The 24,443-nt window shown below is 48.2% G+C and overlaps 11 protein-coding genes across 11 annotated transcripts; 5 read left to right on the top strand and 6 right to left on the bottom strand.

Moving 5' to 3' along the window:
• Positions 1-107: 107 nt before the first annotated feature.
• On the top strand, positions 108-908 carry BT62DRAFT_1073089 (uncharacterized protein; the record flags this gene model as incomplete). Its single annotated transcript, XM_043178914.1, has 3 exons — positions 108-354; positions 422-468; positions 740-908. 3 exons carry the CDS (start codon positions 108-110, stop codon positions 896-898), a joined length of 453 nt encoding a protein of 150 aa, XP_043043156.1. The 3' UTR covers positions 899-908.
• A 660-nt stretch (positions 909-1,568) lies between these two features.
• BT62DRAFT_1001944 (uncharacterized protein) lies at positions 1,569-2,093 on the top strand (the record flags this gene model as incomplete). The annotated part of the gene is made up of 1 exon (XM_043176792.1): positions 1,569-2,093. One exon carries the CDS (start codon positions 1,569-1,571, stop codon positions 2,091-2,093), a length of 525 nt encoding a protein of 174 aa, XP_043043155.1.
• A 1,051-nt stretch (positions 2,094-3,144) lies between these two features.
• BT62DRAFT_928382 (uncharacterized protein) lies at positions 3,145-3,795 on the top strand (the record flags this gene model as incomplete). The annotated part of the gene is made up of 2 exons (XM_043185492.1): positions 3,145-3,203; positions 3,257-3,795. Coding segments are annotated over exons 1-2 (499 nt in total), but the record flags the coding sequence as incomplete, so codon positions are not given.
• A 219-nt stretch (positions 3,796-4,014) lies between these two features.
• BT62DRAFT_599143 (SWIB-domain-containing protein) lies at positions 4,015-5,585 on the bottom strand. Its single transcript, XM_043181551.1, has 5 exons — positions 5,498-5,585; positions 4,696-5,440; positions 4,442-4,636; positions 4,232-4,383; positions 4,015-4,182 (listed from the first exon to the last, which is right to left on the bottom strand). Exons 2-4 carry the CDS (start codon positions 5,298-5,300, stop codon positions 4,359-4,361), a joined length of 825 nt encoding a protein of 274 aa, XP_043043153.1. The 5' UTR covers positions 5,301-5,440; positions 5,498-5,585; the 3' UTR covers positions 4,015-4,182; positions 4,232-4,358.
• Positions 5,586-5,854: 269 nt separating this feature from the next.
• On the bottom strand, positions 5,855-8,959 carry BT62DRAFT_599236 (HCP-like protein). The gene is made up of 8 exons (XM_043181552.1): positions 8,678-8,959; positions 8,584-8,608; positions 8,169-8,527; positions 7,616-8,116; positions 7,051-7,567; positions 6,659-7,000; positions 6,322-6,608; positions 5,855-6,267 (listed from the first exon to the last, which is right to left on the bottom strand). The coding sequence occupies exons 1-8, from the start codon at positions 8,852-8,854 to the stop codon at positions 6,019-6,021; spliced, it is 2,457 nt and encodes an 818-aa protein (XP_043043152.1). The 5' UTR covers positions 8,855-8,959; the 3' UTR covers positions 5,855-6,018.
• Positions 8,960-9,208: 249 nt separating this feature from the next.
• Positions 9,209-11,948, top strand: BT62DRAFT_985206 (uncharacterized protein). The gene is made up of 4 exons (XM_043189924.1): positions 9,209-9,595; positions 9,647-9,907; positions 9,955-10,642; positions 10,695-11,948. Exons 1-4 carry the CDS (start codon positions 9,287-9,289, stop codon positions 11,822-11,824), a joined length of 2,388 nt encoding a protein of 795 aa, XP_043043151.1. The 5' UTR covers positions 9,209-9,286; the 3' UTR covers positions 11,825-11,948.
• On the bottom strand, positions 11,789-13,138 carry BT62DRAFT_991804 (ribonuclease H-like protein). Its single transcript, XM_043190301.1, has 9 exons — positions 12,839-13,138; positions 12,707-12,789; positions 12,620-12,654; positions 12,386-12,572; positions 12,329-12,336; positions 12,253-12,269; positions 12,141-12,199; positions 12,060-12,091; positions 11,789-12,008 (listed from the first exon to the last, which is right to left on the bottom strand). Exons 1-9 carry the CDS (start codon positions 13,118-13,120, stop codon positions 11,926-11,928), a joined length of 786 nt encoding a protein of 261 aa, XP_043043150.1. The 5' UTR covers positions 13,121-13,138; the 3' UTR covers positions 11,789-11,925.
• Positions 13,139-14,250: 1,112 nt separating this feature from the next.
• BT62DRAFT_886615 (uncharacterized protein) lies at positions 14,251-16,382 on the bottom strand (the record flags this gene model as incomplete). The annotated part of the gene is made up of 13 exons (XM_043182889.1): positions 14,251-14,271; positions 14,326-14,462; positions 14,514-14,629; positions 14,730-14,839; positions 14,899-15,007; positions 15,058-15,167; positions 15,219-15,270; positions 15,324-15,441; positions 15,492-15,508; positions 15,564-15,596; positions 15,645-15,877; positions 15,936-16,122; positions 16,177-16,382. The coding sequence occupies 13 exons, from the start codon at positions 16,380-16,382 to the stop codon at positions 14,251-14,253; spliced, it is 1,449 nt and encodes a 482-aa protein (XP_043043149.1).
• Positions 16,383-17,760: 1,378 nt separating this feature from the next.
• Positions 17,761-21,971, top strand: BT62DRAFT_944118 (carbamoyl-phosphate synthase). Its single transcript, XM_043187905.1, has 10 exons — positions 17,761-18,427; positions 18,481-18,740; positions 18,795-19,021; positions 19,073-19,087; positions 19,135-19,576; positions 19,626-20,175; positions 20,225-20,420; positions 20,473-21,095; positions 21,151-21,529; positions 21,579-21,971. Exons 1-10 carry the CDS (start codon positions 17,800-17,802, stop codon positions 21,745-21,747), a joined length of 3,489 nt encoding a protein of 1,162 aa, XP_043043148.1. The 5' UTR covers positions 17,761-17,799; the 3' UTR covers positions 21,748-21,971.
• BT62DRAFT_985203 (FAD dependent oxidoreductase) lies at positions 21,782-23,579 on the bottom strand. The gene is made up of 6 exons (XM_043189923.1): positions 23,224-23,579; positions 23,077-23,176; positions 22,606-23,025; positions 22,447-22,546; positions 22,092-22,397; positions 21,782-22,029 (listed from the first exon to the last, which is right to left on the bottom strand). The coding sequence occupies exons 1-6, from the start codon at positions 23,381-23,383 to the stop codon at positions 21,844-21,846; spliced, it is 1,272 nt and encodes a 423-aa protein (XP_043043147.1). The 5' UTR covers positions 23,384-23,579; the 3' UTR covers positions 21,782-21,843.
• Positions 23,580-23,702: 123 nt separating this feature from the next.
• Positions 23,703-24,403, bottom strand: BT62DRAFT_598580 (uncharacterized protein). Its single transcript, XM_043181550.1, has 2 exons — positions 24,287-24,403; positions 23,703-24,210 (listed from the first exon to the last, which is right to left on the bottom strand). Exons 1-2 carry the CDS (start codon positions 24,315-24,317, stop codon positions 23,786-23,788), a joined length of 456 nt encoding a protein of 151 aa, XP_043043146.1. The 5' UTR covers positions 24,318-24,403; the 3' UTR covers positions 23,703-23,785.
• Positions 24,404-24,443: the final 40 nt, after the last annotated feature.

Raw genomic sequence — 24,443 nt, 5'->3', positions numbered from 1 at the left:
CCTGAGTGATCGATGACCAAATTTGGAGGCGCGGCGAGTATCTTTTCTTTCCTATCCTCTCGGTTAGATAATCCCAAATCCTGGGGCTCCATTTTTCTCATACAACCATGTGGAGCATTACCGATGCTTTGGTTTTGGAAATGCACATGCTGGAAGCGATTTTTTCAAAACTTGCGCCACAGTTCCAGCCGATCGGACCAAACGACAGCCGATTTCGCAACGCTAGCCACAAGACGGTGTTTATTAACGGTGAAAATTTTTTCGAAGGTTTACAAGGTGCACAAATCCTAAACCTTGTTGTGGAAGAGAAAACGCTGGCAAGCTCGGGCTGGGATGGCATCGAAGGAAGAGGGAGTGGCCTCGCGAATATAGAAACGAGAATACCACGACGGCAATCTTGATAATCACCTTATCCAAGCAGGTGGCCCTCAGAATGCGTCAAATATCAGACGGCGCGTCCTCCTTGAGGTCGACGATGGCTGTTTTCTGAGTATTGCTCAGAAATCGAATCGATCGTGGTCATAAGCAGCACCCTCCAAATACAATCGAGGTCTTTAATCGTATGATGGTGATAATGATCGATAATTGTCCTCAGTCACAATGCCTGTGGACCTAACGATATTTTTCAATAGCGTGTGGTGGATCGGGCTGCGGCTATGAAGAAGTCGTGTCTTGGAAAATAAAATGATAAACTTTGCAGAAGAGACGGTTGGCCCGATAAAGGGGTGACGTGCATTAGTTTAGTGGCACGAAATCTGGCGGTCTTGGGACTCTGAGCGAGCAGGATACTTCGGCAGGTGCTAGGAGCGGATCCGCCCCAAAAGAGCGGAACTTACCTACGAGGACCCCAACCATCTTATCCCTCGGCCTTTATGACCATAGCATGTACATCGACTGATTCTCGTCCTTCATCAATGCAGGGAGTACAGGCGGTGTGATACATGCCTCAGACTCCACGAGATGGGCGGTGTGTTGCGGCGACAGGTAACTCGGACCTATGTGTCGGTCGTAAGGTGAGAATGGTGAGTGGACGTGGTATTGAGATGAATGTATGGCTTAAGAGATGGCTGTAAAATATCCAAGATGAGGGCATGGTGGCGATCACTGGCAACAAGCAAAAATCGTTATTCTGTATTTGGCGCCCGCAGGAAAAAAGGCCATCTCCAGGGCGGCTGTATCTGTCTCATCATCTCAAACACTGTTCTGGCCAATCCATACTGTATTGTAAATTGTCTTTGCTTACCCACGCCCAGTAGCAATGTTGCAGTAAGTATTTCGAACCTTTGGACATAATTGTCGCGATGCTGCTGCTGCGAAGGTGCTGAGACCTTTGGAATACTATCCCTAGATATACACCCAGCTAAAGACCCAATTGTTAAGCGCGTGCTCTGGCCCCCACGGTGGGCGGCTGGACCATAAGCACCGGAACGTCGTGCTCCGAATAATTTTAGTTTCGGCAGCTTGGGAGCTCATTCATACTAGTCCGTACGTATTCCTGCCTGAGTATCTGTCTTGAGCAAGGAAACTCTCAGGCTCTCTTGTTCAAGTTGAATTCAACATCAAATCGGATGACGTCAAGGTGGGTCCTCAGTACCACGCTGTCAACCCGAGGACTCGGACCGATTCAACTCAACTTGGAACTTGCTAACTACCATCACTCTTGGGATTCTCGCCTGCAGGCTTCCGCACCTATCGAGCGAGTCATGGCACCACGGATCTTATGCCTCCTGTCTACGGACCCTGGAAGCTTCTTGTATCCTAACGTTATCCTGGCTGTTAATTGGTTTTCCTTCGGGCCTTCCCCCAAATCGAGCGCGGGCTCGGGGTATGTTCCTGGGACTGTCACTCTGGCAAGGTGGCGAGCACGTTGTAGCAATGCTTTCGGATTCCAGAGCATTCGTGTATATCCAATTATTGAAAGGAGAACTGAACCATCTTGGGAGGAACTTACAGTCGAACCGGAATATATTTGTCTCGACCCTATCAGAATGTCTTGTCTTTGCGCGTGTTCTGATTATCAGGGTAAAGGGCATATCTTTTCGGCGCCCTTCGCTCAACTTCAAGTTCAAATGACTGTCGACAGACTCTCGTAAATGTTTCCAAATTAGATGTGCTGCGATATCCGTTGAAGTCGTATCGAGTCTGTCCCATTCATTGCGTGGCAGTTACGACCTCTAGTGCCCTTGGACTCGTGAACTTGATAGACCACTTCATCCTACTTTTTGCCGAAAAGCTGCCTGTGATCGATGACTCTGGATGTACAGTACACGCACTAACACCGAACTCGGAAAGCTCAGAAAGAACTAGCCAGGAAAGCGAACTTCCAATTAGACCACTATTCCATTTATTGATTTTTTAATCATTTATCTCATGGATGGCTATCGACCTCGTTACTTGTTACTTTTGTTGTGACAATGACTTTATCTCCCTGTCGCTTGTTCTTTGGCCATGACAATTTAATTATGCTTCTCCGAACCGGTCCAACCCTTCGATGGCTACCCGGTGAAATGCCGTGTCCTACACTCTGTGAACTGCGGGCGCCTATCAGAAGTGTTCGAGCTCGAGTCAAACCATGTCAGGAATTAGCCCTGCGTGATGGACCCACGGATGCAAATAGATCAACACTGATCACTGGGAATATAAGTAATCAGGAAGTCCCCTGATGTCGGTACGGAAAACTTCCATGGCCTTGTCGGGACACGACTCAGACTTCGCGTACCTCCGCTTTCCCGACGGAGATCAGTATGTCCTTCTCCTCCCCCTCCTCTTCAGGCTGTCTGATGATCGCGTTTAGGGGTCTTGACACCCTGCCACTCTTGTTGTTTTCCGACCAGATCGATGAATCCTTCGCCGCTGGAAAAGCAATATACGACGAGGTGGATATCTTATTGGGATCGTGACTTGTACTGTACTGATTCTACAATCAAGATCTGTGTCGGCGACACTTGCGTCGAGCCTGAATTGCCGTTCGACTCAGACGTCTACAGTTACAGGGCATGGTCCCTAGCTGTCTCTCCATTAGAGTCTTTTCGTTCCGAGGCGACGAGTCCAGCTTTGACCATCAACCCAGCCACCTTGACCAGCTCCACCTCATCATCTTCTCTACCTTCCTCGCCATGCGTCCCGCCGGACGTGATTTCCAAGTCTGTTGCCGACGACGGGTATGCCGTTCAGAGAAAATACCCTCGCACGCGCTACAGTCGCTACGTAAAAAGAAGAGTCAGCTATTGCGAGGACTCTGACGGTGAAGAAGAACAGGAGCCGAAACCCGAAACTCGGTCGCCTAAACGCGCACGGCACACCCCTCTGAGTACACCTGAGCTAGATTCTGATGTATCTAGTCTTCCCTCCACACCCCTATCGACTCCCAGTCCTGTCGCGCGTTTATCCCGACCGACGCGTCCCCTGCCCCGTAATTCCAACAAGCAGAAACCGAAGGGAAATCGTTCGAATCCCCAAAAGGACTGCGATGACGACTTTCGGCTTGGTGGTAAGCCTAAAGTTTCTGCGAATCATCGTCCTCGCGGGACAGGACATATTCCGTGCGGGAGTTGCTCGGGCATGTTCCAGCGGCAGAATGATCGCAACAGACATCAATTGCGATGTCCCGAAAGAGAACTCGAGTTGGAGGAAAAGATGCGGTGCCAGGGTTGTAGCAGGCTGATGTCACGCAAAGACGCCTTAAAGAGGCATCAACGCACCTGTCGCAAGCTGAATTAGGTTGAGGAGGAACAAGGGATGACAGGGAAGAAGCTTCTCTGATAGTTTGATATTGCTATGTTTCATGCTGTGAAATGTTTTTCTTGTTGGTTTTAGTTCTGTATATATTTTCCATTTGCGTGTTTGTTAGTTTGCCAGATCTCGTCCGCGCGCCTGTGACGTACTACATGATACCGGGATCTAGACCAAGAGTAATATATAGGCGGTGACAAAGGACGTGGGTGTCGAACCCGGAACCTGCACCTTAAAAACGCGTGAAGCCGTAAAGTAGCACAAACTGTCGACACGTCGAGGACTAGCATCTACGGCGAACAAGGGATGGCCGATATTGATGAGATAAAGTATTCGAGCCGGTGTGAACCAGTGAAGCTAGGCTAATCGGGGAGATACAGCTTCAACGAGTTTTCATGAACATGATATATTTAATATTATGGCATACAACAATGCTGAAGGGCGCCGTATCTATGCTCCATCAATAAAAATACATGTCAAGATTTGGTACCACACTCACAGTGCAGACGGTACGAAAACGCCCGATTCAGCCAGGTATAAGAAATTCAAGATAGTGGTACAGCAGAGAGCGGAAGGCGGAAAGATGTGTATTATTATCGTCCTGAACCCGTTGAATTATGAGAAAGTTACGCTTCGTTTTCATGAAGATGTCTGCAGATTGGGATACGGCAATCAGCAAACCTATCAGTCGTGCGGCGGGAATACTCACTGTCCGAGGACTTTGTTCATTCTGAACATGTCAATTTTATCGACGCTGAAGACAGCCCTCAGCTTGTCATCACAGAGGATCTCGCGCCTGTTAGACGGATTCTGCAAGGATTTGTCCTTGATATAAACCCATAGCTGTTTGACGACTTGAGGGCGCGAGAGCTTATCTACATCAAGAAGTGCCGCGAGAGGTACACTTTTGCAAAATAATAGATTAGAACACGGTTCAGTATTCAAGGAAATAATACGCTATACCTCAGTGCATATTCTTTGGCGAATCCTCCTTTAGCAGCACCGCCACCGGCTGACTTCTTCCTGGACTTCTTGCCAGCACCTTCCAGCTCACTGTCAGCATCCGAGTCCACTGTTGCAGCACTCTTCCTGGACCGACCACCGCGTTTAGGAGCACCAACTCTTGCCCCTCTGCCGCCGCCACTACTTCTCCGGGAGCGCCCATTGATCTCGCTGGAAAGCTGGCGTGCCAACTCTGCATCACTCACTCCGCGTGCCTTCTTCGACGACCTCTTCTTCTTCGTTACCGGCGGTGGATCCATTTCCATATCTTCTTCCCCGTCATCCTCTCCATCCCCTTCAGAGTCTCCGTCCTGGCTCCTTGGTTCCTCCTCCTGTGAATCATCACTTCCCTCTCGTTGAAGATTCGCGCTAATGCGGTCATACTCATTGGTAATTATTGCGTTTATACCGTCCTTGTGTTCCTTCAGAAATTCTGCTGATAACGAGTCGTCCAGTTTCAGTAATTGCCTTCGAACCCGTTTCGCGCTGATCGTCGTCAGGTCTGTTCCAGGTGCAGACAGGATTTGCCGAATGAGAGGAGTCAACGTAGAGAAATCAAACGCCATGAATGAATGTTTCTAGAGTAGAGTGTCTAGTGGAATAGAATAGTGAATAGAATAATACTGCCAGTGAGCGCCTCTGGCTGTCTGCAGCCACGGTACACGTGCCACGTGTGTATGCTTATGTTTGGAAATGCCTTCTGGTGCTATTCACACAAGTATTTTACACATGCTCTCGAAAAAATCAGCGAAGAATCACCCACTCGTCTCGCGCTGGATCTCCTGGTGGTGGGAAGGCCCCATTAGCTGCACGAACAGCATCATTGCCCCCTTCTGCGACTCCGGGCCGTTGTCCGTCTTGATCACGACCCTGCTGATCTCGCCGCATGCGGTCTACCATCCGCGTTCGAATATAAATGAGGACTGAGACGGTCAGACACAGCAGGATCAACAACATGGTTTCCGAGAAATTATCTTCTGTCCCATCTCTCAATCCGCCCTCAAAATAATCGTCAGGCCCGAACTCGCTCTCGCGTTCTTCGGCATTTCGACGGTCGCGGGCCCACTTGGAAAATACAGTTAGCAAAGACAGCAAATGACTACAGCAAAATCAACCTGTATAGGATCCTCTTCATCACCATGGCCATGCGCCTGATCTTTTTTTCTTCGATCGAACTCTTCCCTGGCTTTGCCCAGGTACCAAGGTCCCTCTTCGTCATCGCTGTACAGATGCTGCTCCGACTGGACTTGATCAGGCGCAGTCTGCCGTGAACCTTCGTCTATTTCACGCACTTCTTCCTTTGACTGAGAAGCTGATACACCCCAAATCAATATCATCACCGAAAAGTGGGACTGCTGAGTTCCACACACCATCTTCATCATCGTACCAGAGGTTCAGCCCGTCCGTCCCTCCCAAGAGCGTATGCCATATACTACGCACGTACAGCTTTCCTAGAGACAAGATAATGGGGATGTAGGCTTCAGAATTGGTCTCCAAGGCCAAATCGTAGTGGCGCTTAGCGAGATGAAAATCCTGTACAAGGCGATTCAAGTTCGACTTCTATGACAGTCTGATGGAGACACGTACTCGGGGAACACCCACGCCGTTTTCGTACATCCAACCCAAATTCCACATCGCCAACGCACTCATCTGTGTGTCGGCGGCTGACTGATAATATCGAGCTGCTTTCTCGAACCGCACTGATTCAGAATATTCGGGAACTCCCAGTCCGTGATAGTAATAGTCTCCGACTTTGACCAATGCATCCACGTTCCTTTGTGCTGCAGCTCGGGTCCATTGTGTTAAAGCGAGACGTGCTGTATCGTTTGATGCTGTCATTGGAGAAAAGCGTGTCAAGCGCAGAATGCTCTTATCTAAAGAAAGGTCAGTTGCTGTGAAAGACCGCATCGTTGATAGTACGAACCTTGGTCTAGGGCATATGCAAGGTTGTTTTGCGCAATCTCAGAGCCTCTCTCAGCAGCAATCCACCACTTCAGCAATGCAACCTCTTTGCCGCTATCAGTTCCTGAGAACCAGGCGGCTTCGGCGTCTCGCAGCAAATCATCATCCCAAACACCTCGCTCAGATACTAATTTGTGGAACGAAACTGCCATTGCGCACGAGCTGGAAGCCACATTTTTAGGAATTCCAGGCGCTCTCGATTGTGCAGAATGTATTTGACCAAGATAGTAGAAAGCCTCAAACGGAGATCCCAGACGAACCGCAGTCTCAAAATAAGTCGTTGCCAAGCCAAGCTCGCCACGATCTATGTCTACGATCAGTATTTAATTCCAAAACTAAAGGATTGCACTGTACCGAAGTGATATTTCGCAATATTGACTTGCGCCTCCGCCAATTCTTGACCAGCAGCCACAGTAAAAAACTGCGTCGCCTTCTTCAGGTCCGGTTTAGTGCCCGGAACTAAGGCATCCCTCCAGATGATTCCCAGCCCGTTATGGCATTCACGATCAGAATAATCGGCGCCTCTCTCGAACCACATTCTAGCCATGGCAGGGTCCGCTTTCACACCCTCGCCTCGTAGGTACATACGCCCCAGATAACCGGCGCTCGCAGAGGCGTACCCAACTGGCGCACCTTCGTCTTTGATGGATGGTGTCGCTGTCCTGTGCTGAAGAGGATTGGGTGGATCGCGAGGCCATACTTGTCGAACAATCTGCTCAAAGTAGTGTTTCGCGCGCGCATAGTCCCGAGTGATAGCTCCAACCCCTTCACTCCCGGAAGCTATGCCGCCCGGGCTAGCATAGATGCTGCCTTGGTAGTAAATTTTCCCGAGCCTATAAGCGAAGTCCGTCTCGCCGCGATCAGCGTTGAACTAGTTATAGTGTCAGTGTAAGAGTAGACAGGCAACCATCACGCTCACAAGGTAATAATCAATTATGTCCTCCCAGGTTTCTCCAGAGGCGCGTGAAACTCCGGCTCTTATGGCTGCCCGATTAGCATTTAAACCAGTAGAAGATACACTAGCACCAGGTCCATAGACGCCACCATCAAGATCGGAGAGTCTGGTGGGTGTCAGAGGTAGACTCAGACCACCGGGAGGGCCAGCGCGGAACTTGGCCATTGCTTGTTCAGAAGAATGCTCATACCAATCGACAGCTCTGTCGCAATCCTCCAATGTACCTATACCGCTCCAATATCGATATCCTAGTGCCATTTGTGCACCTTTGTCTCCACCGTTGGCTGCAAAGGTGTAATATAGCTGGGCTTTTGCCTGATCGACGGGAACGACATTCTGATAACCCGTTGCGAAAAAAAATGCCAAGAAAGCCTGAGAAGAAGCGTTGCCAGTAAGGGACGCATGTATCGTGTAGGAGTCGTATGCAAGATTTGGATTGGATGGAAAGTGCGATGTAGGAGGTAGCTAAAACTTGATCAGATCTACAAAAGCATGAGTTGAAGTTTGAGTAGCTCACGAGAGATATCTGGGCTAGGGTATAAAGCGCATCCATATTCCCCAGTTCTGCGGAATGCTGCAACAAGTCCACCACCTTGATTGCTTTTCGATGCATCTCCTCCTCTTTTCTTCGAGAACCTGGAAATGGAATTCCGTCTTTATCTCCGCCAAGTATACCATGAAATATCTGCTGTTGGATTCGACCTAATATCCGGACAGCGCTCCCTATCGGCCCTTGTCCGTGTAAATTGGGAAGAAATGAAGAGAATATGGACTTCGCATTCGAATCGCGGGGTGTTGAGAATAAGGATTCGTATGGGGAAGGATGAGCCGCTAGCGCTGAGAGGGTATGCAGAGCTTGTTTATAAGCCCTTACCGCTGAGACCGCATCCGTCAGGCTAGAGAGACCATAGGAAATGTAGATCGCCACTCGCCTTCTGCAGCTGCCTGGCCGAGCTCCTGCGACGACGCGGACGCGCCCTAGAATGATTTAGAACAGAGGCCACAAGCATCGGGATACGGACTTACGGCAGCATCAGAATTTATGCCATCCACACCGGTAGCCACAGGAGAAACGTCGGTGGTTGCTGTTTCCTCCGCCTGATCACCCGAGCCTTGAGCAGAGGCGGACACCGCAGCTAGTGCTACAAGGCCGAACGCGAGCCAAGTAGCCTTTCTTGCCCGCTTCGTAGGCCGCACCTTCATAGTATCCCGTAGTCGTAACGGTAGACTTTAATGGCAGAAAGGAACACAGAGTGGGTATATGTGCCTCCTGGTGAGCGCGTAAGTGTGAAAGAGAGAGTAGAGGGACTCGGTGTCGCATTACACGTAGTTATCACGTGTCGTAGGCATGCCATTATCTTATCAGATAAATTGAAAATCAAATTAATTTTTTTTAACTGTGTTGTCCTTTTATCTTGAAAGTTGTAGTCAGAGTAGGTCACCAGAATATTTGTAGTGGAAATCGAGAAAATGACTGTGGTGCGGCACCGTCACGCGATCGTCATTGACATCAATTTTGTCATTCTGACTCTGAGAGTAATGATATAAATATTACCTGGACAAGTCACGACCAAACTGTTTTCTTCAATTTCTCGTCTCTCCCGCCGGGGACTCAGTCTCTTTGGTCGTCGTGCCATGAGCACCCAGGATCTATTCCAGAATCCCAAAGCCCAGAACCAGGATTCTCAGCTCATCTCTGACCTCGCCTCCCTCGCAAAAAAGAAACCAAAACTCGTCAAATCGACCCTCTACAATGCACCGGCAGATCCAACCATCAAGGTGTGCAGCTGGAAAATGAACGAATACAAGTACTACGATGTTCCTTCTCCATTTCCCTCTCTTGTTCGCGGTATCTTCTCGGTCGACCTCCCGGAAAATAGTCACCGGATTGTGGCCAGGGGCTACGACAAATTCTTCAATATTGGGGAGGTTCCTTGGACAACGGTGGATATCTTTTACTTTTACATGCTCCACGAACTTACACCTGGCCTGTAGTGGGATGCCTTGGAGAAGCATACAAGCGCTCCGTACCTGCTTTCCCTCAAGTCAAATGGTTGCATCATCTTCATCGCAGCACTTACTCCTTCAAAGCTTCTAATTACTTCCAAACATTCCATCGGTAAGGTTGGAAATGCTGAGAAAAGTCATGCAGAGGTTGGTGAGGTCTGGTTGCGCAAGTACCTTGCACAGAAGGGTCGAACAGAGGCTGATCTTGCAAAGACGCTGTGGGATAGCAACTGGACTGCTGTAGCAGAGGTATGCTCCCTGATATAGCTCATATACTTTTCTGAACGGGACTGCAGCTCTGTGATGACTCTTTCGAGGAACATGTCTTGCCATACAGCTCAGAGCTAACCGGTCTTCATCTTCACGGAATTAACGAATCTACTAAAAGATTCAAAACGATGCCCCAGGATGTCGTTGATACATTTGCAAACGAATGGGGTTTCATCAAGACACTTTCAACAACTTTGAATACGATAGAGGCGGTACGGACATTCACCGATTCGGTCTCAAGAGCGGGTCATTGGGAAGGTCAAGCAGTAGAGGGATTTGTGGTCCGTACACACATCCGTGAACTACCCACCAGCGACCGCCCCAGATCTGCCCCTCCATATGCCACTGGTTCTACCTTCTTCTTCAAAGTAAAATTTGACGAGCCTTACATGATGTATCGGGATTGGCGAGAGGTCACCAAGATGCTCCTGGGGCAAAAGAGCGAACCATCGGAAAAGTCACTACCCATATCAAAGATGAAGCGGCCAGAAACCAAGCAGTATGTTCGTTGGGTCATAAACGAGATCAAGCGTGACAGAAAACAGTTCGCCCAGTTCGGAAAGGGAAAAGGAATTATTGCTACTCGGGAACGGTTTTTCGCCTGGATGGAGCTTAACAAACACAAATCGGAGGTACAGACGTCTCGTCCTGCGTCGCCAGCCACCAAAGAGTTCGGAAAGACCGTCATTGTTCCGGTGGCAATCCCTGGTTGTGGTACGCACGAGCTTGATGTCCAAATATTTATATATTCATTTAAACCTCTTAGGCAAGACAACAGTTGCCGTTGCGTTAGCTCACATCTTTGGATTCGGTCACACTCAGAGCGACGATGTTCGTGTCAAGAAGGCCGCCCCAGTCTTCTTGAAGAACGTCACTTCGTTGCTCGGCAAGTACGATGTCGTCATAGCGGACAAGAACAATCATCTGCTCCAGCATCGTGACGGGCTTCGTGAGGCTCTATCGTGTTTTTCTCCGCCCGCTCGTCTCGTCGCGCTCAATTGGTCCTGGGCTCTTTCACTGAAACCCCCTTCGACTATCCATCGTATTTGTGGCGACCGGGTCCTGCTGCGCGGGGACAAGCATCAGAGTCTCCACGGCGACAGCCAGACGAAAGCGCATGAGGAGGTCATTTGGCAATTTATTAATAAAACTCAGGAACTAGCAGAGAGCGAAGTAGATGCGTGTATCAACATGGAGCTGGAGGACACTATGGAGCAGGCAGTAGCGAGAGCAGTAGAAGGATGCGTTAAGGCCCTTGGATTGGAACAGCCGAGTCAGGAGAAGATTGACGAAGGACTGCAAGTGGCATTAGGATACGAACCCAAATCGACGAAATCGGGGACCAAGAAGGCAGAGAACAAAAAGCCGCCGAAAACTTCGCCCATACGCTACTTCGGGCTTGTGACGGAGGTCAGTCTTCCTGAGGTGCTCGAGAGCAAGCTGTCGAACGATACATTTTGGACCCAACTCAAAGCTAGCGGACGGGTGATCAAGAGACCACATGTAACTATCGTTCATCAGAAGGCGTTGCCAGGAGAGACGGCGCTCTGGGAGCGATGCATGGCTCTTCATCAGCTGGGCATGCCTCCGACATTTGAGCTCAAGCTTGGCAGCACCGTTTGGAATGACAGGATTATGGCCATTTCCGTGGATGACTTGAAGCTTGTCGATGAGGGAGATGGCGGACAAAAAGGAACCGAATTTTTGGAACAGGTGGCTGAGAACATCAAGAGCCGACTACATATCACAGTTGGAACGCGAGACGACAAGGTCCCTCCTGTCGAAGCTAAAGACTTGGTTCAGGAGTGGAGAACGGCAGCTCCGGCGGCTGAGGTCAAGTCAGTCGTTCTGGAAGGAGTTGTCGTGAGAGGCAGGATAAAGGGCCTGATCACTTAAAAGTCGTTCATCACACTAACATGATATTGTACACGCGTCGCATCCATATCGCATCCATACCCACTCTGTACAATATATACTTAGCAACCCGCCTCCAAGAATTATTTAGAATTTGACGTCGAAGTTGATTGAACCTCAATAGCAGGAGACGGATTGAAAATGAGGGTCCGATACCTCTTCAGCTCTAAATTGGACGTGAGGACATGCAATCATTTCAAAGTTGGACGATACGTACCTTCAATAGAACTTTTGATATCATCCAAAGCACTGAAAACAGGAAGTCGGTACGTGGGAAAGTTCATGATTTTGCACCTACCGGTGGGTGGTTTCGTGCTGCCGATCCCTAAGGCCCGGGTACCATCTATGTGAAAGTTCCTATATAAAAGGTGGTATAAGAGAAATTGTTATACAGGGGAGAATGAGATTACCTTGACAGAGGATACATCTGAGCCCTCGCACTTGAGGATCAGGAGCTCAGTGAACATGACGCTGAAGCAAACGTACCTACGATTCTAGATATGTATCAGCAAAGGAATTCTGTGGAAAGCAGCGGTTTCTCACCGATAGCGAAGCCAGTTGATCACTTCTGGCATTTGTTCAAGGAGGAACAGGCGATCTACGTGGACGGAACTGCCAGCGAGTACGCCTGTATTGTAGGGCACCCACTTTTGAATATAGGACAGTACTTTTTGTCTGACAACGTCATGGGTCCATTGCGACGTTAAGCATGCCTGGGTAAGACCTGACTGGACACACGGTTAGCCGGAATACGGTAACGGCGCGATAGTCCTACTACCTCGCCGTGCGTTTTGGTACACCATTCATCCATTCTGTGATATTTAGCCTTGAACATCATACGACGTATTTATTTTTTTTGCTCACCCAGTCAGAATGGACTTTTCCGTTCTCACAACGTAGTCGATGCCTTCGTCGACAACCTGCAGGTTACCGTCTGTGATCAGAACCTTTAGACAGATTGAGGGAGATGGGAAAGAGAATGGCAGAACGACGCACGGCAATCTCGATAATCTTATCCTTCTTGTGATCCAGTCCGGTCATTTCACAGTCGATCCATACTAGGGGGCCTGCAGCCCTGTCGAGAGGTGCTTGAAAAGCCATCGGACGCGTGCTGAAATAATTGCAACGCAATATGGTGCTAGGGAGACGGGGAGACTTGGACGACGATATACAGAGCAGCTTATATACTAGGCTGCGAACGCGAAACATAAAAGGAAGAGGACCGTCCACGCGGTAGTCTGTAAAGCACGGGCAAACAATCCTCCTCTTCGCCACCATGACGGACTCGGAAGGACTGGTATACTCTCTCTCGACGATACTTCATGATTTGCCGTACGATTCTTTTCTTTCTTAGTATTTTACAGCTAATTATATATCAGAGCGTCCATTGAAATTCTTCCGGGTGGAATCGAAGAATGGTCGTCGGATGGGCCCGACGGAAATAAACCTGCATTCCTTCTATCTGAAGGCCACCTGGGTGTTCCCCAGAAGGTGCTATATAAGCTATATCTTGCGGCCACTGCCATGTTCACTGCAGCTCGTCGGCAGGCCCAAGATCATAGTGCTTTGATCGCGTCTTCCATCGTCATCATCCTAGCCAATTCAGCCCATCAGACCGCGTTGAATACACGCAAGCGACTCATCATCTCCGGAAAACTAGATCCCAACAAGGAGCTCATGCTGATAGCTACCATGATTTCCGGCAACCGTGAATGTGCGAAGCAATCCATGATTTGGGCTCACCGTCGTTGGATATTTGAGCTCCTCTATCCTCCGAAGCCATCCTCTCTGCTCCATGCTCAGTTACCGGTTGCCCTTGTTCGCAGTGAGCTTCAAATTCTTGCTCAGAGTTGTGAATCGTATCCCAGAAACTACTATGCCTGGACCCATCGAAGTTATTGCATGCATTGCATCATGGATGTAGTGACAACTACGTCATCTCCTACTGCGGAAGGCATACTTGAGGAAGAATATTTGAATGTTCTTCGTTGGGTCGATCTTCATGTATCCGATTACTCTGCAATGCATTACTTGTGTCTCCTTGTGCATCATTTCAATATGCTGCAGTCCAGCACACTCAGCCTTCAATCGATGAATTCCACCTCACTTTTTGACCATGCAATGTCCTTGCTCTCATCGTATCCTAAGCATGAGGCATTATGGATGTACATCCGGTCCGTAATAACATCTTCCGTGGTAGTAGCCGACAAAGCGGCTATGATTGCACGCATACAGTCGAGTAACGAAGGTGGTCAAGACTATTGGCGTCAGCTTTATGCTTTCATCCGGAGGCTACCAACAGACTAAATAGCTGAGTTGTTACTTAGATCGAAGATACGGTACTACACAAGGTACAAGGTGCATAAATTATAGTTTATAATTAATTCATCACGCTAAGCATCACCAGTCTAGAAATCCCAGAGGGTACCCTAACCCAACATCAGTACTTATTAGCATTCCCTAAGAAGGATCATTATGCGTACAAAAGCAGGGATGCTCGCGGCCTTGCAGCCTTCCATCATTTCCTTGTTTCCAGACCGGTTTGATGTGATGAAAACCACCTCAGCATCCCACGATATGTAGGCTTCCTTGATCAACTTCATGACATCTGGTCGGCCACCTGTGAACAGGTCAATTGGCGCACACCTAAAATAATAGCACAATCGCATACCACGTTCCTTTGAGTCCCACAAGATCGATCGCCCAGGACCCAGATGTTTATGGATGAGACCTGAGATAGTGGGACCGAACGTCTTCTCTTGATCAGAACCGATCCAAATTAAATACCTAGGACAAGCTCGAGCTACATGTGCCGTGCAAAGCACACCCATGTACGCACCAATCAGGACTCTAACAACATGCCGTTAAGAAACACTTCTTGGAATACCATAGCAAACTCACCTGTATACACGTGGATAATGCGGCACCTAGACCTGTTCCAGTACAAATGCGTATTCCGCGCTTGTACAACGTGGAGGTGTTCGACACGCCGGCAAACTGATGGACAATCAGTTTCAATGAGTTTCAATGAGACGAGGAAATGACTTGTGACGAACTTTCAGTTGCCTTGTCCAAACAGTAGTAGGAGGATTCTGGACTAACTCGCGAGTAAAGTCACCTTGGACACCACAGATCAAGAAATGTTCTTTCGAGTGTACCCCTTCCCTGTAACTTGCATGTCAATGAAGGTGAATACGAACGTGTATTCCGCTCACGAAATAATTCCAAATGCATGATACTCCATGATGGACGCTCTCGAAATCCTGGCGAGCAATCCCTGTTGCATTCCACGCTCAAATCGTAGAACAACCACCTTCGGCGAGGGCTAAATATACAGAATAAGACAGATGTTCTGATATGATGTAACCGGGCTTACAATTTCAACATCTACCCTAACTTCCCTGACAGTCAGCCAAGGTATTATGATGCTGTCGGTATCGCTCAATTAGCGAACAACATAACATTGAAGCATAAAACTGACAACACGGTCATCCCAAATGCGAACCAAAATTGTTGTTGTCTAATAATATGAATGCCGTCTGGTTTCCAAGAGTGTGTTGTAACGTCGTAGCTGTCACCAAGTACGACGAACGCCCAGGCTAAAAGCTAGTATGAATTGAGAACCACTTCGCATAATAGCCGAACGCACTACATAACAAGCCGAGCCTACACATCGTACGTTAGATTTCAAACTATGGGAGGAAATACGACAGTAATTTACCATCCGACAAATCGGTGGTGCCGTTCAAAGACGCTACAAAACCATGAATACAGCACAGAAGAGGCAATAGCTAGCGCTCACTTATGATAAGTATTCCGAACCCACGGGAAAGCAGAAAGAATAGACACCGCAACAGCTAGATTTGTTATAACTCCCATAATCAAGACTACGTCATGATTGTCCTTATGGTCGATGAAAATGAGAATCACTCTAAATATCAACCACATAAATCCAGACGTAGCACATCCCGAGTGGATACCACCTAGGTGTTGTAGTACTGATGTGCAGCCCAGGCGGAACCATAGAGGAGGCCACTTTCCACAACGTGTCAGCTACAAGCAGCGATATTTGATAAATTATTAAAGAACGAACCTTTGCAAACAATGTAGTAATAATGAGGTATAGAAGTCGCCCAAACAGTTCATTCCGCATTAGAATAGCGATGAGGAGGTTTCCTAGAATGAAAGCGCCTGTATAATCGCGAGGATACTTCCACGTACTGGTAGCTGCGAGAATTAGTCCTGTGATATTCATAGAGACGACGAAGGTATAGAATTTCCTGGACATAGGTGAGATGTTTGCTACGCTGCTGAATAATGGGAATTAATCGAACCGATACGTATTAAACCACAGTTGCCAACTTATCCAGAGGTTGGCCCTTCTCGTTGGTCGGGCAGGGGCCTTTGGCTTAGCGAGGTAATCACTAGCTTTAACTGGGAGAGAGGGTAGGGCCCATGGTGAAGCAGAGGCTGTCGGAGACCGGGAGTGAATGATGTCGGCAATGCCTCTCTCTGCGTCATTTACCTGGTGAGAAGCCATAATGATCCGCTGAGGGTCAACAAAGTATCATCGAACGCCTTTCGCATTTAAGCAAAAGCCAGAGATCGTGTAGTCCTTCAGCCCGGATCTGGATGCTTCAATGTCTATCAGCATTCCAGAGTATTGCCGAGGTACACGATTTTCGCTGATTGCTCCTCCGAAGTCCTGGCGGCCAGGCAAGTTCCGTGTGTGAGAATGACTTGCTCCATAACGTGGTTGGGGGGCGACAGACGGAGAAGGCATCCCGTATCACCAACATGAGGACATCGAGCTGGCGATGAATTAACGTCAGAAGAGTTCAAGCTGGCGAGTATACACTGGCTCAATGACATCGTAGTTCCTCCAGCGAGACATGCGTTATAACACACGTATACCTTAAGAGTATAGGCATGTTGGGCGAGCGGAGCTGACTCCAATGAAACGCCGCCTTCCCTGGTCATGGGAAAAACCATGTCATTCATCAGGGCTTGAAAACCTCGGTATTGAAATGAGCGATACGGATACTTTCGGCTTACGGTGAGAGGAAACGCATACAAAGCTCGGAATTGCACTCTCTATCGAAGTTGAGGAACCGCCATGGTTGATTGTCTAGACCAAGAAGAAGACATTCAAATCAAGGGAACTGAGGTCAGGCGATTCTAGAGGTATAAAGCAGTTGACATTTATCCGAGAACAGCCTCGCAACAGTCATTGCAGGACTGGCACCAATAGAATAAATGGAAACTTGAACAATAACGGTCAATTTCAGAAGCTCTAACGCTCTAACGCGTAGAATGAACGTTGGCGCACCCGTCGAGCATCACAGGAAAGAAGCTAAGCATAGGACGCAACCTATTTGCGCGTCGATCTACAGCCTTCCTATAGTCAATGTGTGGAATCCTCGGGCTCAGAAACCTCTACCTTTCCGGTCTGTGTTGGCAGGGAAAGGGAGCGATTTACCGGAATCAATCAATCAATCAATGAGAGCACAAGAATCAGCGACATTCATACCCATCATGATTTGACCGACAGTACGCCGTATCCAGCAGTAAAAACGTTTCGATCAGCGCTATGACTTGTCCAAACATGAGCAGTACTACAAAGTTACTTAGTAGTAAGCAATACTTCGACATCGTGGAACTTCATCAAGGTTGGTGATCATTGAAGTTCACGTTCAAGATAAACATAAGAAGCAACGCATGTTGTTACTTCTTCCGAGGATTCTTCTACTTCCGGACGACTGTCGACTTGTGTCTCTCAAAGTCGTTGAGGTAGGGCTGTGGTTATTATGTAAAGTCGTGGGGACGCGATTCGGAATTCGGGACGTGATCCGTATTAGGGACCACGTGACGATAACTCTGAAAAATAATCAGTTATTGAATTTATTGCCCTTTTTAAACTCGAGTCATAGTCGTCATTTGGCTTGTCTCCCGCGACGATGAGCTTGCTACGAGGCGCATCGTCGGCGTACCGACATATTCCTCGTATATCTCTCCGATCCTTTCACACCACCGTTCCTCGTCTTGTCAAAGCGACTAACCCTATTCGTGCAGTCGCGGCCCCGGCAGTTGGAAATTACTCTCCCAAGGATAATGGGAATGCACCCAGTTCTCCCTCAGAAATAGCAAGAAGAATATCAGCCAAGGTTCTGCCCAAACTTCCTCGACCCAAAGTTAAGAAAGTGGTGGTTGTTGGTAGTGGAGGTTTAAGCATTGGACAGGCCGGTGAATTCGATTACTCTGGATCTCAAGCATTGAAGGCTCTCAGCGAGGAAGGTATAGATGCCGTGTTAATTAACCCTAACATTGCTACTTGGCAAACGTCCCACCAACTGGCTTCCGAAGTCTACTTTTTACCCATCACTGCCGACTATGTCGCCTACGTGTTGGAAAAAGAGCAGCCAGACGGTATCCTTCTCACTTTCGGTGGCCAGAGCGCTCTCAACGTCGGTATCGCTTTGGATAAGATGGGGATTCTTGAACGGCTTGGAGTCACAGTTTTAGGGACACCTATCCAGACGCTTGAAGTTTCTGAGGATCGTGATCTTTTTGTACAGGCACTCAAGGGTAAATCAACCTTTCCCTCCTTTTGTATAATACTGATGCTTAATTCTGATTAGAAATCGATATTCCCGCGGCGAAATCAACAGCCGTCTCCTCTGTTAATGCAGCTCTTGCGGCAGCAGAAACCATTGGCTATCCCGTCATTTTGCGATCTGCATTTACGCTGGGTGGTCTCGGATCTGGTTTTGCCAATGACCCGGATGAATTGCGCGACTTATCTGCGAAGAGCCTTAGTTTGAGTCCCCAGGTATTGATTGAGCGTAGCATGAAAGGCTGGAAAGAACTCGAATACGAAGTTGTTCGTGATGGTGCAGATGTACGTTTTAGCTTCGGTCGTTTGAACCGTTTGCTTACTTGCTATTTGAGTTAGAACACGATCATCTGTTGTAACATGGAAAACTTCGATCCTCTAGGAACGCATACCGGAGATTCGATCGTCGTTGCTCCCTCGCAAACACTGCCTGATGACGAATACCACATGCTTCGAAGTGCAGCCCTTAAGGTTATTCGTCATCTGGGCGTCGTGGGTGAATGCAACATTCAATACGCTCTTAATCCGACATCCCGAGAGTACTGCGTTATCGAAGTCAATGCCCGGTGAGCTTCACGCCTTGTTAGTCTCATACTCAACTAACATTGTGTTCTCAGATTGAGTCGTTCAAGGTACTTCTGATTCTTAACTTTGTAAAACATCCCTAATGTGAGCTCAGCGCTCTGGCATCCAAAGCGACCGGTTATCCTCTCGCCTACACAGCCGCAAAGATTGCTCTTGGTTATACGCTTCCTGAACTTCCCAATGCAGTCACCAAAACGACAACGGCTTGCTTCGAACCGTCTCTTGACTATATTGTTACGAAGATTCCGAAATGGGATTTGGCTAAATTCTCGTCTCAGGTCAATAGGGAGGTTGGATCGGCCATGAAGTCAGTTGGAGAAGTCATGGCTATTGGTCGGACCTTCGAGGAAAGTTTGCAGAAGGCCATTAGGCAAGTCGACCCACGGTGGAAAGGTTTTGAGGCATATGTCTCTCCCGAGGATTTGGATAAGGCCCTGTCAAAACCCACGGACATGAGGCTATTCGCTATTGCATATGCTATGTATAACAAGGGCTATACCATTGATCAACTCCATGACTTGACCAAGATTGACAAGGTGTGTATCAGTTTTAGATATCCAGCTCCTTCTAAATTTAGTGCACCAGTGGTTCCTCCATAAGATCGACAACATTGTCCAAACACATCATACTCTGAAGGCGACTGGATCAATTGAAGCTATAGGCCATGACCTTATGACTCGTGCCAAACGCATGGGCTTCTCCGATTCCCAGATTGCGGATTTGGTCTCATCTACTGAAGATGTTGTTCGAAGGGCCAGGAAATCTCTTGGGATTACACCCTTCGTAAAGCGCATTGACACTCTCGCTGCCGAGTTTCCGGCTAACACCAACTATCTGTACACAACGTACAATGCCTCAGAACATGATATCGACTTTGATGAACACGGAACCATGGTTTTGGGCAGTGGAGTCTATCGAATCGGCAGCAGCGTCGAGTTTGACTGGTGTGCCGTCACCTGTGCCAGGAAACTGAGGGACATGGGCAAAAAGACGGTCATGATCAACTATAATCCTGAGACCGTCTCGACAGATTTTGATGAAGCTGATAGGCTATATTTCGAAGAGCTTGGATACGAACGTGTCATGGATATTTACGAGCTTGAGCATGCCCAAGGTGTAGTCGTCAGCGTTGGTGGTAAGTTTACCTCCGATTTTGGATGCGATGCTGTTGACCTGTCTTCTAGGTCAACTCCCGCAGAATATTGCCTTACGACTCAAACAAAATGGCGTCAATGTTCTTGGAACGGATCCAGAACAAATTGACAACGCGGAAGACCGTCACAAGTTCTCCTCTGTACTTGACAGTATTGATGTTGATCAGCCTGAATGGACCGAAGCGACCTCTTTGGACTCTGCCAAGGCCTTTGCGGCTAAAGTTGGGTATGATTGTTTCGTTCTCTCTGACCGAGAATACTCGTTAATAATGACCTAGATACCCTGTCCTTATTCGCCCTTCATACGTGTTGTCTGGTGCCGCGATGAACGTGGTCTATGAGGAGGTGACTCTTGAGTACAACCTCTCTGCTGCTGCTTCAGTGTCACCTCTCCATCCCGTTGTCATTACCAAGTTTATCGATGACGCTCAGGAAATTGACGTTGATGCAGTTGCCCACCAAGGTAAACTCCTGGTCCACGCTGTTTCTGAGCACGTCGAGAACGCCGGCATCCACTCAGGCGATGCGACTCTCGTTCTTCCTCCCTTCTCTCTTACGGAACAGGATTTGGCCCGCTTGAAGACAATCGCTGAAAAGGTCGCACAAGCTTTCCAAATTTCCGGACCGTTCAACATGCAGATTATCAAGAAATCAGCCAATTCTCCCGATGAGGAAGCTGCACTTAAAGTTATCGAATGCAACCTCCGAGCATCCCGCTCCTTCCCCTTCGTATCCAAGATTCTCGGTCACAACTTCATCGACACGGCTACCACTGCTATTGTTGGTGAAAATGTTCCTGAACCAGTGGATCTTATGAAAGAAAAGCGTGACTATACTTCTATCAAGGTCGCTCAATTTTCTTGGACTCGACTGGGCGGTGCTGATCCTTTCCTCGGCGTCGGTATGTAACCTTCTTTCTTGTTAAATATACTTTTATATTGAATTTATCGATGAAGAAATGGCTAGCACAGGTGAAGTAGCAAGTTTCGGGAAGGATATCCATGAAGCATATTGGGCATCACTGCTCAGTACAACAGGGTTCAAAGTTCCCAAGGCCGGATCAGGAGTCCTCATCGGAGGAGATGTATCTCGCCCAGAGATGGCTAGTGTCGCTAAGCAATTGCTTGACCTCGGCTTCAAACTCTACTGCTCCTCGACTGTGGTGGAAGAATTCCTCAATGATATTCCATACGTCACGGCCAAACGTATATTCTTTCCTACTAAGGACAAACGAAAACTGAGGGAGGTCTTCGATGAATACGAAATCCAATGTGTCATCAACCTATCCAAGTCTCGAGGACTAACTTTCACTGATGAGGATTACGTAGCTCGCCGGTAAGTAGTTACATGATCTCCAGGGTCTCCAGCTAATCGATGCCTTCAGAAACGCCGTCGACTTTGGATTGCCTCTGTTGAATAATGCTCGGACTGCTCAATTGTTTGTCGAGAGCTTGGTGAAAAAAATACCACAGGGTGGCCTGAGGAGTTACACGGAAGGACGAATACCCAGTGAAGTCAAATCTTGGCGGGAGTTTGTTGGAAAGCGAGCATGATTGCTCATTGCTCGAAAAAGGTATCAAAAGGAACATTGCAGTTCCATGTATTTTATACTATAGACCACGATTTACTTCTAATCTGTATGCTGGCGCTCAAACTCTACGAGCCAGATCTTCCGACGTGCATAACTGATCCAGATCCAGCTCTTGTCGTTCGGTGCCCGCTCTTGAATGATCACTGTGATCCGCCTCGCGATCGAATGCAAATTTCTTCCCCGCCGTAGGTTCCGTTTTTCCTTCAAGCGCATCTGCAACGAGTCGACCAATCACAGGAAGGAACTACGAAGGTACCAAAGCGCCCGTTAGTCACCGTGTGTCTGGTGAATAAGCGTCGAACTAGCCTTATAAGCGTGTCCGTTGCCTGCAGTCGCAAAAATCAAAGCGCTATCCGTTGGATGAGAGCCGATTACCCAATCCCCGTCCTGAGTGTCTGTATACCAGCACAGTCGGGTGCGAAGCAGTGATTTGTCGGCAAGCTCGGGGAAAACTTCTCTGAATCGAACTCTGAGTTCATTGAGATCGGCCTTTGGAATACGAAGTCCATCTTCCCCATCAGAGACCACTGTACGAGGCGTTGATATCGCATCTTTGGTATGTGTGTACCCGCGAGAGTGGATAGCCATTTTGACTATATTATCTGCACTGGGCTATTGAAAAGTCATCTTTCCTGAACTGAACTGAGGAAGCGACGCTTACCGGAAAGCAGTAAAACCCCGAATCGAAGTCTAGCACAACAGGGATATCTCTATAAGTCTTTGCCTCTTCAGGGGTAAGTTGAACCATCGTAACAGATTGTCTAAGATACCATGCCATTAGGTCGGAAAGCCAACTGACGGTCGTTTGGGGCATACGCACCCTGTAGCCACAAATTTGTCCTGAAGATTGAGCTCTGGAAAAGCGGAGGGTGTCCAAGCACCAGTAGCGATGACAATATACTTGGCTCTGAAGGAAGATCCATCCTTGCACTGCACGCCCACAGTCCTGTCGTTCTCCTTTAAGAGCTCACTGACAGTCTTTCCAGGAAGCACCTTTCCTCCCAGTTGGATAACCTTTGCAGTCAAAGCAGAAACGCCTTTCGCTGCATGAGCCCATCCGCCGTCTAAGTTGAGGTATCCAGTGACCTTATCAAAGGACCCTACCTTGACGCCGTCTGGAAAGATACCCCGAATAGCGTCAGCATTCTCTAGTGTTTTCAAGCGCAAACCCAGCGCTACATCGCCTTCATACGATTGATGTACGTAGGAAGTCGCGGAACCAAGAACAAGAACACCTGATCTAAGTCAAAGTCGTGAGTGAATTTTTTTTTGGCAGAGTGTGATAGATTACTCTTGATAACTGTCTCCAAACAATTCTTGGTTCTTCCACGATTGAATAGCATCGTGAGCGAGATTGGCATAAAAAGGGTCGTTGTAGGACGTGCGTACAACTGCCAATAATTTAATAGAGGATCACGAATCAGGAAGACTTATGTACTCCTATTGAAGTCATTACTCGTTCCATCGGCTGGGGGCAACGACTCTCCTCTCTCGATGACTGTTACGTCGGTGAATCCTCTGATTAAAAGGTGATATGCTGTGGAGATACCAAAGACCCCCGCGCCAATTATTAAGACACTGTCGTTCACCTGGGCCATGATATCGAGGGATGATACAAAGTTAAGGATATTCTATCAGCCGAGGCCCCGGGTTCATTGTTGACAGTGTGCTCCCGTTCCGTTTTCTGTATGTGGGAATTCCATGGGCAGGGAAGGATTTCATCATTTATTAAGAACGCATATGAGTGTTTTGTCGCGGTCGGATCTTCTCTTGTAGACTCTGAGTGACAGGATGATGTCCCTCTGAAAGTGATTTAAAGTGAATCAAGGACCGTGAGAAATTGGCGAAGCCTTTTGCCAGTGGTTGGCTGGCGCTCTCCACTCGACAGTACGCGCCAGACGGACTTTTGTGTACCCTACGGCATTGATCCAAGTCTGACTCCATCGAGGCTTCAAGGCGGATAATTGAATAACTGATTGGGTCATCCCCAATTTCACGAATTACACTCTTACCAATTCCAATGAGTCGGATTTGCGGTGTACATGTCCTGACAGGTGCGGGGATGCACACAAGAAGAGCCACTTCAAGATAGCGACGACAACAAACACGACGATATCAGATTTAGGAAATGCTGCATTACTGCTGGAGAAATGTCGGCCATCCGGGACTACACCTTCAAATTTTCGGGAAATACCGTTTCCCTGAGACATTGAAACAGACCCTCCCACACCCGAGCTCGTCATTGGTGGATGGCCATATGTCGGTGTATAAGTTTCAGTATTCGCCCGTACTACATCCGCCGCTTGGGACGAACTTGCAGGGTAACGGTTGATAATTGTAAGGATGTACGTATTAGTCCTGAATCTTCCGGCTGTGCATGCAGAGGCTCTGAGGTTCGCCAGCTGGAAAGATGTCGCACAAATATCTGATAATAAACAATATGAGCGACGGAATCTTCATGCACCTCACACCAATAATCAATATGGAAGCATTGAATGTACCTGCCGCTGTACGGTCCCGCAGTACATGCATGTGCGCACGCTACAACTTAGGTGAAGGGCTGGTCCAGGGCACATGGTTGCGACAAAGCAGTGCTGGTGACGATGGTTCGATCAGACAAGGACCGATCGGGTGGCAAATTCACCGATGGGGGTTTTT

The sequence above is a fragment of the Guyanagaster necrorhizus genome (genome assembly GCF_019112545.1).
Source record: "Guyanagaster necrorhizus MCA 3950 unplaced genomic scaffold BT62scaffold_5, whole genome shotgun sequence".
NCBI classification, from domain to species: Eukaryota; Fungi; Basidiomycota; class Agaricomycetes; order Agaricales; family Physalacriaceae; genus Guyanagaster; species Guyanagaster necrorhizus.
The sequence above is the reverse complement of the archived record's forward strand: the minus strand, read 5'-3'. Positions and strand labels throughout refer to the sequence as shown.

Bases quoted from the DNA above. Each gene is read 5' to 3' on its own strand.
- BT62DRAFT_985203 (XM_043189923.1), bottom strand. From the start codon at position 23,383: ATGGCCCAGGTGAACGACAGTGTCTTAATAATTGGCGCGGGGGTCTTT. The intron at 23,177-23,223 runs GTACATAAGTCT...AATTATTGGCAG, and splicing joins GAGTAATGACTTCAATAGGA to TTGTACGCACGTCCTACAAC. The intron at 22,398-22,446 runs GTAAGCGTCGCT...ACTTTTCAATAG, and splicing joins CGGGGTTTTACTGCTTTCCG to CCCAGTGCAGATAATATAGT.
- BT62DRAFT_985206 (XM_043189924.1), top strand. From the start codon at position 9,287: ATGAGCACCCAGGATCTATTCCAGAATCCCAAAGCCCAGAACCAGGAT. The intron at 9,596-9,646 runs GTGGATATCTTT...CCTGGCCTGTAG, and splicing joins GGGAGGTTCCTTGGACAACG to TGGGATGCCTTGGAGAAGCA. The intron at 10,643-10,694 runs GTACGCACGAGC...TAAACCTCTTAG, and splicing joins GGTGGCAATCCCTGGTTGTG to GCAAGACAACAGTTGCCGTT.
- BT62DRAFT_599236 (XM_043181552.1), bottom strand. From the start codon at position 8,854: ATGAAGGTGCGGCCTACGAAGCGGGCAAGAAAGGCTACTTGGCTCGCG. The intron at 8,528-8,583 runs GCGAGTGGCGAT...ATGCGGTCTCAG, and splicing joins CGGCCAGGCAGCTGCAGAAG to CGGTAAGGGCTTATAAACAA. The intron at 6,609-6,658 runs GTTCGTACTATC...ACCTTTCTTTAG, and splicing joins TGCATATGCCCTAGACCAAG to ATAAGAGCATTCTGCGCTTG.
- BT62DRAFT_598580 (XM_043181550.1), bottom strand. From the start codon at position 24,317: ATGCATGTACTGCGGGACCGTACAGCGGCAG. The intron at 24,211-24,286 runs GTACATTCAATG...GTTTATTATCAG, and splicing joins GCGGGACCGTACAGCGGCAG to ATATTTGTGCGACATCTTTC.
- BT62DRAFT_599143 (XM_043181551.1), bottom strand. From the start codon at position 5,300: ATGGCGTTTGATTTCTCTACGTTGACTCCTCTCATTCGGCAAATCCTG. The intron at 4,637-4,695 runs GTATAGCGTATT...ATTTTGCAAAAG, and splicing joins GCCAAAGAATATGCACTGAG to TGTACCTCTCGCGGCACTTC. The intron at 4,384-4,441 runs GTGAGTATTCCC...CCCAATCTGCAG, and splicing joins ATGAACAAAGTCCTCGGACA to ACATCTTCATGAAAACGAAG.
- BT62DRAFT_991804 (XM_043190301.1), bottom strand. From the start codon at position 13,120: ATGGTGGCGAAGAGGAGGATTGTTTGCCCGTGCTTTACAGACTACCGC. The intron at 12,790-12,838 runs GTGCGTCGTTCT...ATCTGTCTAAAG, and splicing joins ATAAGATTATCGAGATTGCC to GTTCTGATCACAGACGGTAA. The intron at 12,655-12,706 runs GTGAGCAAAAAA...TAAATATCACAG, and splicing joins GAAAAGTCCATTCTGACTGG to AATGGATGAATGGTGTACCA.
- BT62DRAFT_944118 (XM_043187905.1), top strand. From the start codon at position 17,800: ATGAGCTTGCTACGAGGCGCATCGTCGGCGTACCGACATATTCCTCGT. The intron at 18,741-18,794 runs GTACGTTTTAGC...TATTTGAGTTAG, and splicing joins TTGTTCGTGATGGTGCAGAT to AACACGATCATCTGTTGTAA. The intron at 21,530-21,578 runs GTAAGTAGTTAC...CGATGCCTTCAG, and splicing joins GAGGATTACGTAGCTCGCCG to AAACGCCGTCGACTTTGGAT.